General features: G+C 52.3%; 1 protein-coding gene across 1 annotated transcript; it reads left to right on the forward strand.

Annotated features, from left to right (window-relative positions):
* Positions 1–750: 750 nt before the first annotated feature.
* Positions 751–2,836, forward strand: LOC135118247 (serine/arginine repetitive matrix protein 1-like). The gene is made up of 2 exons (XM_064039575.1): positions 751–2,272; positions 2,325–2,836. Exons 1-2 carry the CDS (start codon positions 751–753, stop codon positions 2,834–2,836), a joined length of 2,034 nt encoding a protein of 677 aa, XP_063895645.1.
* The last annotated feature ends 8,034 nt before the right edge of the window (positions 2,837–10,870 follow it).

Raw genomic sequence — 10,870 nt, forward strand, 5'->3', positions numbered from 1 at the left:
CTTGACGGGTGATCAAACCGACGGTTTTAGATACTAATGAGCCCTTATTTTATGTATGAATATTTGTTTGCTTTGTTCATGAACGACAGGTAGCAGTTTTGGTAGGTATGCCTTTTGGCTTAAAAACAAATACACATCGCATTGCTAATATTGTTTAGGATTTATTTCATCTCTATATTAAGTCGTGGTGGCCTAGTGGCTAAAAGCACCAGCCTCTCAAGTATGATTACCTGAACTCGATTCCAGGTCAGGCAAGTACCAACCCCCACCGAGGGGGTCCCCACGTTGTCGTCGTGGTGGGGCTTGTGTGCCTCAATGATCCTGAAGCTCTGCCGGTAGAGATACTCATGCCGGAAAGGTTCAGGGGAGAGGCCAGACAAAGAGGGACCCAGGGAGGGGCCGCTCCTGACCAGTCCACGCTAGTGGACATGGCAAGGATGCGGCCATACCCGCGGAGGTGCAGGCGCACTAAAGCGGTGGTCGTTTGCTCTTCGTACAACGAAGAGCAAACCTTTCGGCGGGTTTGCTGAGCCGGGTTGGCCGGACAGCAGACGGAGGCATGCATAATGCCGCCGCCGAGGGCTTGGCTTAATCGCCCGGCCCAGAGGAAGGACACCTCTTGATAAAAAACCACCCAATCCCAAGTTTCGGGAGCGCGGCGAGGGGATGAATGGCCGTGGGGGACACGGTCGTTAGCGCTCCCCCCTGTTGGGGCCAGCCGCCCCCAACAGTATGTAGGCTTGCCCCGGTATGAGGCCACTGCCGGGGTGGACGAACAATTGCTCTCATGATCGTGGGAACTGTATGGATTCTGACACAAATAAAAACAAAAAAAACGACAACGAAGAACTAAGGGAGTGGGATGAGGACTCGGACTCCGAGTCCGTGTCCAGCGAGGGGGATGCGGGGGGTTTTAAGCTCCCCCGCAACAAGAAGGACCACCGGGCCGACGCCTTCCTCAAGAGGAGGAGGGAAGACCCCGGGTCCTCCTCTGGTGGTCGAGGGGCCTCGGCCAAAAAGGTCGCCAGGAGGCCCGTCAGCGAAGGGTCCGCTAGGGCTTCTGGGGGTGGCGGAGGAGCGGCTCATCGGAGCTCCTCCTCCGAGGAGGAGTCGGCCATCGGCTCCGACCGGGAGCGCAGGGCGGACTTCGAGAAGACGGTGGAGTCCGCCATCAGGCAGGTGGCCTTAAAGAGAAAAAAGGCCAGCAAAGACGGCGCCATTGAGGCCGCCACCGCCTCCATCACCGCCGCAGCGGTGAGCAACTTTGGCCGGGCTCCCGTGAGCGAGCTGGCCAAACTGCAGCAGGAGGTGGGTCGTCTGACGGCCGCCCTGGAGTCTCTTGTGGAGGAGAACAGGAGTCTCCGGGCGGAGCTCGCTAAGATGCGCGAGCAGGGGGCGGAGCGCGGTGGGGCCAGGCAACAGGCGCAGACTGCGCCGGCTGAGAGCCAGATCCTGGCCCTAGTCCGTCAGGAGATGGCGGCCTTCCAGGCTCGCTTCTCAGTCCTGGAGGGCAGGGTCCTGCGCCCCCCCCTCGCGGCGTCGAAGCCCCCAGCGGCCCAAAGGGCCTCCTATGCGGCCACGGTTGCAGCGGTACCCCCACCCAGAAGGGGACCGCCGAGCAAGCCCCCTGTCGCGGCGCCGAACGGACCGACCAGGAGGGCGCCCGCTCAGCCAAAGCCCAAGACCGCAAGGGCGGTCCAGGCGCAGAGGCCCCCGGTGCCACCGTCAGCACCGGCTCCGTCGTCGGCACCAGTGGCGAAACGCCCTCCAAAGCCGACACCGTCTGCGGCCCCTACCTCTTCTGCCACTGAGTCTGAGTGGCAGGTGGTGGGGGAAAAGAAAAAGAGGCGGAGGGCGGCCAAAGCGGCCAAAAAGAAGGCCCAGAAACAGCGGCGCAGGGAGCGAGCCGCCGCGGCGAAACTCCGCGCCCCCAAAACCGCGGCTGTAGTAGTCACACTACAGCCGGACGCGGTCAAAAGGGGCGTGTCGTACCGCGACGTGCTCGCCCAAGCAAAGGAGGCGGTGAACCTGCAGGAGCTGGGTATCGCCTCCGGCCTCCGGCTCAGGGTGACCGCAACGGGCGCCCGTATGCTGGAGGTCCCAGGAGCGGCCAGTGGGCCCGCCGCAGACGCTCTAGCCGAGAGGCTTAGGGCGTCCATAAGTGCGGACGATGCCCGAGTCTCCAGGCCCCACAAGTGTGCGGATCTGCGCATCATGGGCCTGGACGACTCAGTTACTGCGGAGGAGGTGGTGGCCGCCGTCGCTAGGACGGGTGGGTGCTCTGCCGACGAAGTGAAGGCGGGCACCATACGTCCCGACTTCAGGGCACGTGCACCATCACGGTGAGCTGCCCGTGACGGCGGCCAAGCGCATCGTAGACGGCCGAAGATTGCTGGTCGGCTGGGTGTCGGCGCAGGTCAAGCTGCTTGACCCCCGACCGCTGAGGTGCTTCCGATGCCACGTCGGGCATCATGTGGGTGTTCGTTGCACCTCGGAGGTCGACCGCAGCGCCCTCTGCTTCCGCTGCGGTCAGCCCGGACACAAGGCCGTGGCTTGTAGCGCCGCGCCGCACTGCACTGCGTGCGCGGCGGCTGGCAAGCCGGCCGAACACCGGGCGGGGAGCAAGTCCTGTGCCCCACCCGCCAAGACCAAGAGTAAGGGCAAGGGCCGGCCGTCCGTCGCCGCCACCACCACCACCTCCGCAGTGGCCACAACCGCAGCTCCTGCGGCCGCCGCCGCCTCCAACGCTGCCGCCGCTGTCAACGCCGTCGCCACTGCTGCTGTCGCGGCGCCCGTGTCTGCGTCTCAAGAGGAGGAAGACGTGATGGAGTGCTAGTCTGGCTCCATTGCGCTTCCTCCAGGCGAACATCAACCACTGCGCCCGTGCCCAGGATCTGCTGCTCCAAAGCATGGCGCAGTGGTCGATCAACATCGCCGTGGTCGCTGAGCCGTACTTTGTCCTTCCCAGGGATGACTGGGTTAAGGACCTTAGCGGCTCAGTGACCATCATATCGTCGGCCGCCGCTGGTACTCCTTCCCTCGAAGGGGTGAAGAGTGGAAGGGGTTGCGTCGCAGCACGGTTCGGGGAGATAGTCGTCGTGGGGGTGTACTTCTCCCCGAGCCGAACTCGCCGAGTTCCACAACTCCCTCCTGGAGTTGTCCGTCGTCGTCGGAAGTTATTCCCTCCCTGTGCTAGTGTTAGGGGACTTCAACGCCAAGAATTTGGCCTGGGGTTCCCGACGCACAGATGCACGGGGTAGGATGGTGGAGGACTGGGCGCTGGAAGCAGGCCTGGTCGTCCTCAATCGGGGTTCTGTCCCCACGTGTGTACGGATGCGGGGCGAGTCAGTGGTGGATATCTCGTTCGCCAGCCCCGCTCTGCTACCGCGTGTCTTTGACTGGCGGGTGGAGGAGGGGGTGGAGACCTACTCCGATCACCGGTACATCCGGTTTGACGTCTCCGCCCAGAACCCTAGCGCGCCGGTCCTGCAGACCCCGAGTGGTCCACGTTGGGCGCTGAGGCACCTTGACCGGGAGCTTCTCCTGGAAGCCTCAGTCGTGCAGGCCTGGGTGTCATCACCGGACAGGCCCGCCGACATCAACGACGAGGCGGAGTGGTTCCGGGAGACCATGTCCGAGATTTGTGACGTGGCCATGCCCCGAGTCCCGCCAGGACGCGCCCGACGCCAGGTGTACTGGTGGTCTCGCGAGATCGCCGCCCTTCGAGAGGCGTGCGTCGCTGCGAGGCACCTGTACACCAGACACCGCAGGCTGCGCATCCGCCCTCCGGATGCAGAAGCCAGGGAAGCAGAGCTGTACGAGGGTTACAGAGCTGCGAAGACCGCCCTCCATTGGCCATCGTCCAGGCCAAGGAGGTGGCCAATGCGGAGCTGCTGGGGTCTCTGGACAGGGACCCGTGGGGCGCCCGTACAAAATGGTGCGGGGCAAGCTCCGCCCATGGGCCCCCCCGCTGACCCAGAGTCTTCGGCCTCAGCTGGTGGAGGAGGTGGTGAGCGCTCTGTTCCCTTCGCGCGGGGAACACTCTCCCCCGCCCATGTCTCTGCAACCCGCGGTGTCAAGTACGGACCACACTTCCGACGACGACGATGTCCCCGAGGTGACTGGGGTGGACCTGAGAGTGGCGGTGGCTAGGCTGAAAGCCAAAACACCGCCCCAGGGCCTGATGGCCTGCCTGGCAAGGCCTGGGTCCTGGCCCTTGAGGCTCTCGGGCCTCGACTTAGGGGCTTCTCAGCGCATGTTTGGAGAGGGGCCAGTTCCCACTTCGCTGGAAGACAGGGAAACTGGTCCTCATACGGAAGCCGGGCGCCCTGCGGACTCTCCGTCCGCATACCGGCCTATCGTGTTGCTCGACGAGGTGGGCAAGCTCTTTGAGCGAGTTGTCGCACACCGCCTCGTCGCGCACCTTGGGGATAGGGCCGGACCTTGCGGACCACCAGTTCGGTTTCCGCAAGGGCGCTCAACGGTGGACGCCATCATGCGCGTGAGAGCTCTCACGACGGGGATGCTGTGTCCGGGGGTCGTCTTGGCGGTGTCTCTTGACATCGCCAACGCCTTCAACACCCTTCCCTGGAGTTGCATCAGGGAGGCACTCCGGTATCACCGGGTGCCGACCTACCTTCGTCGCGTGGTCGAGGCCTATCTGTCGGATAGGTCCATCATTTACCCTGGTCACAACGGGGAATGGAACCGGCGAGAGATGTCGTGCGGTGTTCCGCAGGGGTCGGTACTGGGGCCGCTCTTGTGGAACATCGGCTACGACTGGTGCTGCGCGCCGACCTCCCTAGCGGCGTCAGCGTGGTCTGCTACGCTGACGACACGCTGGTTCTGGCACAAGGGAGGTCGCACCAGGAGGCGGCCGACATAATGACGCGCGGGTTGCGATAGTCATCGAGAGGATCCAGCTGCTGGGACTGGAGGTGGCCTTGCACAAATCCGAGGCCATGTGCTTTCATGGGCTTCGGAACGCGCCACCTTCAGGCTCCCAAGTCACGGTGGGGGCTACCATCGGCGTCGAGAGGGCGATGAAGTACCTGGGACTCGTCCTCGACGGCCGGTGGAGCTTCGTCGAGCACTTCCGACGTTTGGGCCCCAAACTGGAGAAGGCAGGTGCTGCATTCAAGCGGCTCCTGCCCAACCTGGGAGGCCCAAACGCCCCTGCCGTAAACTCTACGCGGGGTCATGCGGTCCATGGCCCTTTACGGGGCCCCGGTATGGGCACGTTCGGCACGGCCGCGGGCTGTGCACTACCTGAACGTGCCCCAAAGGGTGATAGCCATTAGGCTAATCCGGGGTACCGCACGATCTCCCGCGAAGCAGCTGGCCTACTCGCTGGACTGCCACCGTGGGATCTGGAGGCGAGGGTCTTCTTGCGCCTGTACGACTGGCGCGAGGAGGCTCAGCGCCGGGGAGAAACCCCGTTGCCGCGGCAAGTTGTCGCGCAGCGGGCGGAGCTCCGGCGCGATCTCATGGTGGCCTGGAGGGAGCGACTATCGCAACCCAGTGCAGGGCACGCCACCATCGTGGCGGTAAGTCCCCTTTGAGGAGTGGCTCGGGAGGAGTCACGGCGCCCTCACGTACCGCATGACGCAGGTCCTCACCGGACACGGTTGTTTCGGGAGGTACCTGCACCGCATCGGTCGTGAGGAGGCGCCCGGTGTCACCATTGTGCGGACAGCCCCGAGGACACGGTGGACCACACAGTCCAGGTGTGCCCCGCATGGGAAGGGCACCGCCGGGTCCTCGTCGAGGCTTTGGGCGGCGGCGACCTCTCGCGTCCGGCCCTGGTTCAGGCCATGGTCCGGGGCGAGGGAATGGGATGCCGTCGCCTCCTTCTGCGAAGCGGTCATGCTCGAGAAGGAGGAGGCGGAACGACAGAGAGTCCGCACCTCTCATCCCGGCCGCCGCGCTGGACCAGGTAGACACCATGGGCGCCGGGTGTCGCGAGATGACTCCCGGCCACCGTAGGCGTGGGTCTGTGGGCGGTGAGTTCGGGTGGCTCATCGTCCCTCTGTCTTCCTAGACGACAGACCCGTGTCGACGGCGCGCGTTGTTCCACGCGCTCCTCAAAGAGACGTCAGCAACCCAGCGGGCCCAGCAGGCCAAGGCCTGCCGGGGCTGCGGGTTGTTCGAAAGAGATACCGCGGCCCTGGTACATAAAAGGCCTATGACGGAACACGACGATTTTAGTCAGTAAGAGTCTGACACTCCCTCACCGCTGCTAACCCACAGCGGGAGGGGTCATTTGATGATTTTACGTCGATAAAAAAAAAAAGGCAAGTACCAACGCAATTTTTCTAAGTTGCATGTACTTTATAAGTACCTATAAATTGGACACCAAGGACTGATTAAAGGCGAATTAAAACATCTCAAGGAAACCTGGGCTATAAAGTCTGAAATCAAAAAGAATTGAGGCGTGGTCCCTGTATGAGATAAGGCCTGTGCCCAGCTGTGGGACGATAAGAAATCTGATGATGATGATGATATTAAAATATTCATTAGGTTATATTCTAATATTGAGAGTTTATTAGAGCTAAAAGCTAACAAGTATACCCAGTAAATATGGCCAGGGACAACTAGCCCTTAATTTAGTAACAAATGAAATTAAACGGGCCATTAGCTGGCCTATTTGGCGGTAATTTTCCAGAGGTTGTTTGTCCGAAATAATATCTTTTGGAACGAACATTGTAAATTGGAAGTTTTCGTGTAACAGTAGCCATTACATGGTTGGAGTTTGAATCAATCGGTGAGGTTTAGAAGAGCTTACCATGATCTGTAAAAACATGGATGATCATAGGTATTCATATTGTAGTATTTTTTATCGGGGTTAAATTACACTTATTATATTTTTTGTGTGTATACTTATAAGTATTTTCACGTACATGCACTCAAGAAAATTACATGTATATACCTATGTGAAAAATGGTTTATCATTGTTGAAGACACAATTTTCGTTTCGCTTTTTCTATTTGATTTTTAATATTGGTTTATTAATGTTGACTGTGAAAATAAAATTCTACCAAATTGATAAAATATCACGATGAAAGGTGAGCACAGTTTGTGAAATGTTTTTGAATCTTACGTGCTTTAAATATTATTGAATTTATAACAAATATTTATTCTTTTTATATGCTTTTTTTCAATCAATTTACAACTATTTTTTCCCCAGATAGATGACAACAATTTAATTACTGATCACTAAGTTGACTGAATTTTATGCGAACTATTGAAGCATTTTCAGAAGTCTATAGGCAAAGTCTCAAGAAACACCCAATATATCTTTTGTCTTTGACTTTTCATGCTCTTACTCTGGTCTGTCAAGTTATTTATTTAGTTAGCAAATCTCTTTGTATAGTTAATAACGTGTGGAGGCGGTGGTCGCGTTAAGTGTGGCTACTCATTACGTTGTTGTTTCAACTCTGCTTTTAGTAGAATTGCGTTTTCTCCATAATAAAGCTGTCTTTGGTGAGTCGTGGTGGCCTAGTGGGCAAAGAACCAACCTCTCAAGTATGAAGGCGCGGGTTCGATTCCAGTTTAGACAAGTACTAATGCAACTTTTCTAAGTTTGTATGTACTTTCTAAGTGTATCTTAGACTGTGACCAATGACTGTGTTTCGGGTGGCACGTTAAACTGTAGGTCCCGGCTGCCATTGAACATCCTTGGTAGTCGTTACGGGTAGTCAGAAGCCAGTAAATCTGACACCAGTATAACCAAGAGGGTTGCCCGGGTAACTGGGTTGAGGAGGTCAGATAGGCAGTCGCTTCTTGTAAAGCACTGGTACTCAGCTGAATCCGGTTAGACTGGAAGCCGACCCCAACATAGTTGGGAAAAATCCTCGGATGATGATATACTCTTGTCTGTAAAAGGTGTCAAGTAATTTATTTAGTTAGCAAATCTCTTTGTATAGTTAATAACGTGTGGAGACGCGGTCGCGTTAAGTGTGGCTACTCATTACGATGTTGTTTCAACTCTGCTTTTAGTAGAATTGCGTTTGCCCGCCCCTTTTGTCTGTATGTTGATGTTAATAAGATTAAGTGAGCTTTGATGAAGCTTTTTAGCTTTGAAGTTGGGTTGGGCTTGGTATTTATTTATTTAGTCAGTTGCAAGTCGAATATAAAATGATATACCATGTTGTGTGATAATTTGTTTTTTTTTTTGTCCATAAGTCTCACTCAATTTTGTTAAAGATTAAAAAAGCAATTGTTTTACTGACCTACTTATTTGAGAGATGCAATTCATAAAGGCATAAAACTAAACTAGTACTAAGTAGTACTAAGCCCCAACGGTGGTGCCCTAAAATGCCCAATGATCCATTTTACAGTTTGCTATATACCTAATACATTATGGTATGGGAATCACATAACTAACCATTTCTCACAGTCAGTTTCTTGTTTAATTGGATGCAGACCGAATGTTAATTTGCAACTGATTATCTGATTTCACTACCAATTAGGTACAGCCGTTTAGTATTAAAGCTATACTTATATTATGAAGCTGAAGGATTCCTTTATTTAGAAGCGCTAATCTCAGGAACGAATAGTCTATATTGAATAACTCTTACAGAGCTGTTATAGCTCATTTATTGACAAAGCCTATAGGCTACTTTTTTAGGTGTGCATGAAATAGTTTTCACCTCTGGCGGAAGGTAAGTATCTAATAAAACTAGATCTTCTAACTTACCATGCATTCATAATAATGACGGTCAAAAGTATACATGGAAACTTGAATGAATTTCAAACATATTGCGAGTTATATCGCTGAAAGCAGTAAAAATATCCATAAAACATTATATTGGAGTTTTCGAAGAGCAACAAAAATTATATGACTAGGCCGTAATACTTAGTGTATTAATATTTTATATCGAGTTGAGCTATGTCAGTCGATTTTTAATCGCCTTGTTAGTGAAATGAAATAGAGCATGATGATACCTAATATCGATATCATGATAAGCTGATATTTATGTCAGAAATGAGTATTTGTGTAGCCTTTTAATATCTAGATAGCCTAGTTGTCATGTCAGTACTTATAGTCAAGTGGTTTTTTTTTGAAAATCACTTAATTCATTTCATTTTGCTCCTGCGGTTATCAAAGTACAGATTATTTTTTTTTAATTTATTACGGTGACATGGCTAGGCTACCTATATTAAAAGTATGTTATTTATTTGTGTATTTTGTCGACTTTATTGTCTGTATGTGGAATAGAGAGCGTCCACAGTACACTCTCCGATCAAGTCGGATTGCCCTTCCATTGGGCTATGAGAGTAAAGGAATAGTGAGTAAACCTGTGCCTGCGCAAATGCTTGTGCATTATAAAATGCCCAGCTAGCTGATCCTCTTGGACAGAACAGCCACCGTGATCTACCATCGGTCTGAACGCCATTCTTATTCTCTTTTAAACCAGGCAAGCCCGATCTTCAGTTGTTCAACCACGTATCTCCTCCCCATACGTATTTCTGACTGATCTTACAATGATTAAATTCAACCTCATTTCCCCATAATTTCATATCAAATGATATCACCAGATCAATATTATTGAGACGTGACCTCCCAACGAGGGTAAAATAATTAACCGTCCCCTTCTCGATCAGGACGTGGCAGCCTTCAAATATTTCCGAAGGGATGAAAACCGCCAATTATGGAAATATGTAGAATACCTATGTACAGAACGCGAAGTCATGTTTTTAAATGAATCTTGTGGTTTTGCCACGGAATTAGAGGATGATCCTGTTTTTACCTAAGATACTCGACACGCTTCTAAAATTGGAATTTAGGTATAGCAAATATCATAAAAGTTATGCCATATTTTAGTATCTGCTAGTCTAAGTATGACTTTCACGACACATATACTCAACCGAATTAAGTGTACATAGATATCTTGATTGACTTGATTGACGACCTCTGTGGCGCAATGGTCACCAAGCCGGACTGCCGAATCTGAGGTCCCGGGTTCGATTCCCGGTTCGGTCGATATTTGTGTGATGAGCATGCTTGTTGACCGTGGTCTGGGTGTTACAATATGTATTTATAAATATGTATATGTGTAACTACCTATATGTAGTTTATCAGTTGTGTTAGCACTCATAACACAAGTTAATTAATAACTTACCATGGGGCTAACCAACCGTGTATGAAAAGGTGTCCCGACATTATTTATTATTTTGTAGCGGTACTACAACTGTCAACACCGCCATCTACACATTCGAAGATGCAACTACCAGCTACTATCCTGCATCGCACATGCAGTGTTCGCACGCACATTAATACAGATAGATCACCCCGACAACAACTGTCGGGCAGTAGCCCACCGGACAATAACTGTGGAGGTATGAGAGCAGAGAGTAAAGCTCATCATACCTCGCACTAAAGGGAGGATCTTCCGACGGGACAATATCTAGAACCTGAGATACTACATATTCCGACTGCAGTGATGTAGTTCCCTCGGAAAACGGGTGAAACCGCAGGGAATAGCCAGTTTTCAAATAATTGTAACTTTATTTTTTTTTAACAAAATCAAACAACATTACAACTCGTGCACAATTATTATTTATATTGTAAATCATCAAAATTTATATTCTCCGTAGTAAAATTAAATGTTTTCGCAAAACAAGTCTTTGTTTAACTTGGGGCAATACAAAGTTATCCCTTTGTACCTTTCTTATAAACGAAAGTGTTTTGTACATTCATAAATAAGGCAGCACAAAGGTACAACAGTATTAAGGGCATATAATTTAGTAAAAGCCTTGTCAACGTCTCGTTGTAAGCTTTGTGAGTTCAAGAATTATATTTATAGAATAACAAGCTCTTTTTCTCGGTTTTATCTACCTTTTTTAAGTGCACGGGGTCTTGGGTTTG

This window comes from Helicoverpa armigera, chromosome 19, assembly GCF_030705265.1.
Source record: "Helicoverpa armigera isolate CAAS_96S chromosome 19, ASM3070526v1, whole genome shotgun sequence".
Taxonomy (NCBI): domain Eukaryota; kingdom Metazoa; phylum Arthropoda; class Insecta; order Lepidoptera; family Noctuidae; genus Helicoverpa; species Helicoverpa armigera.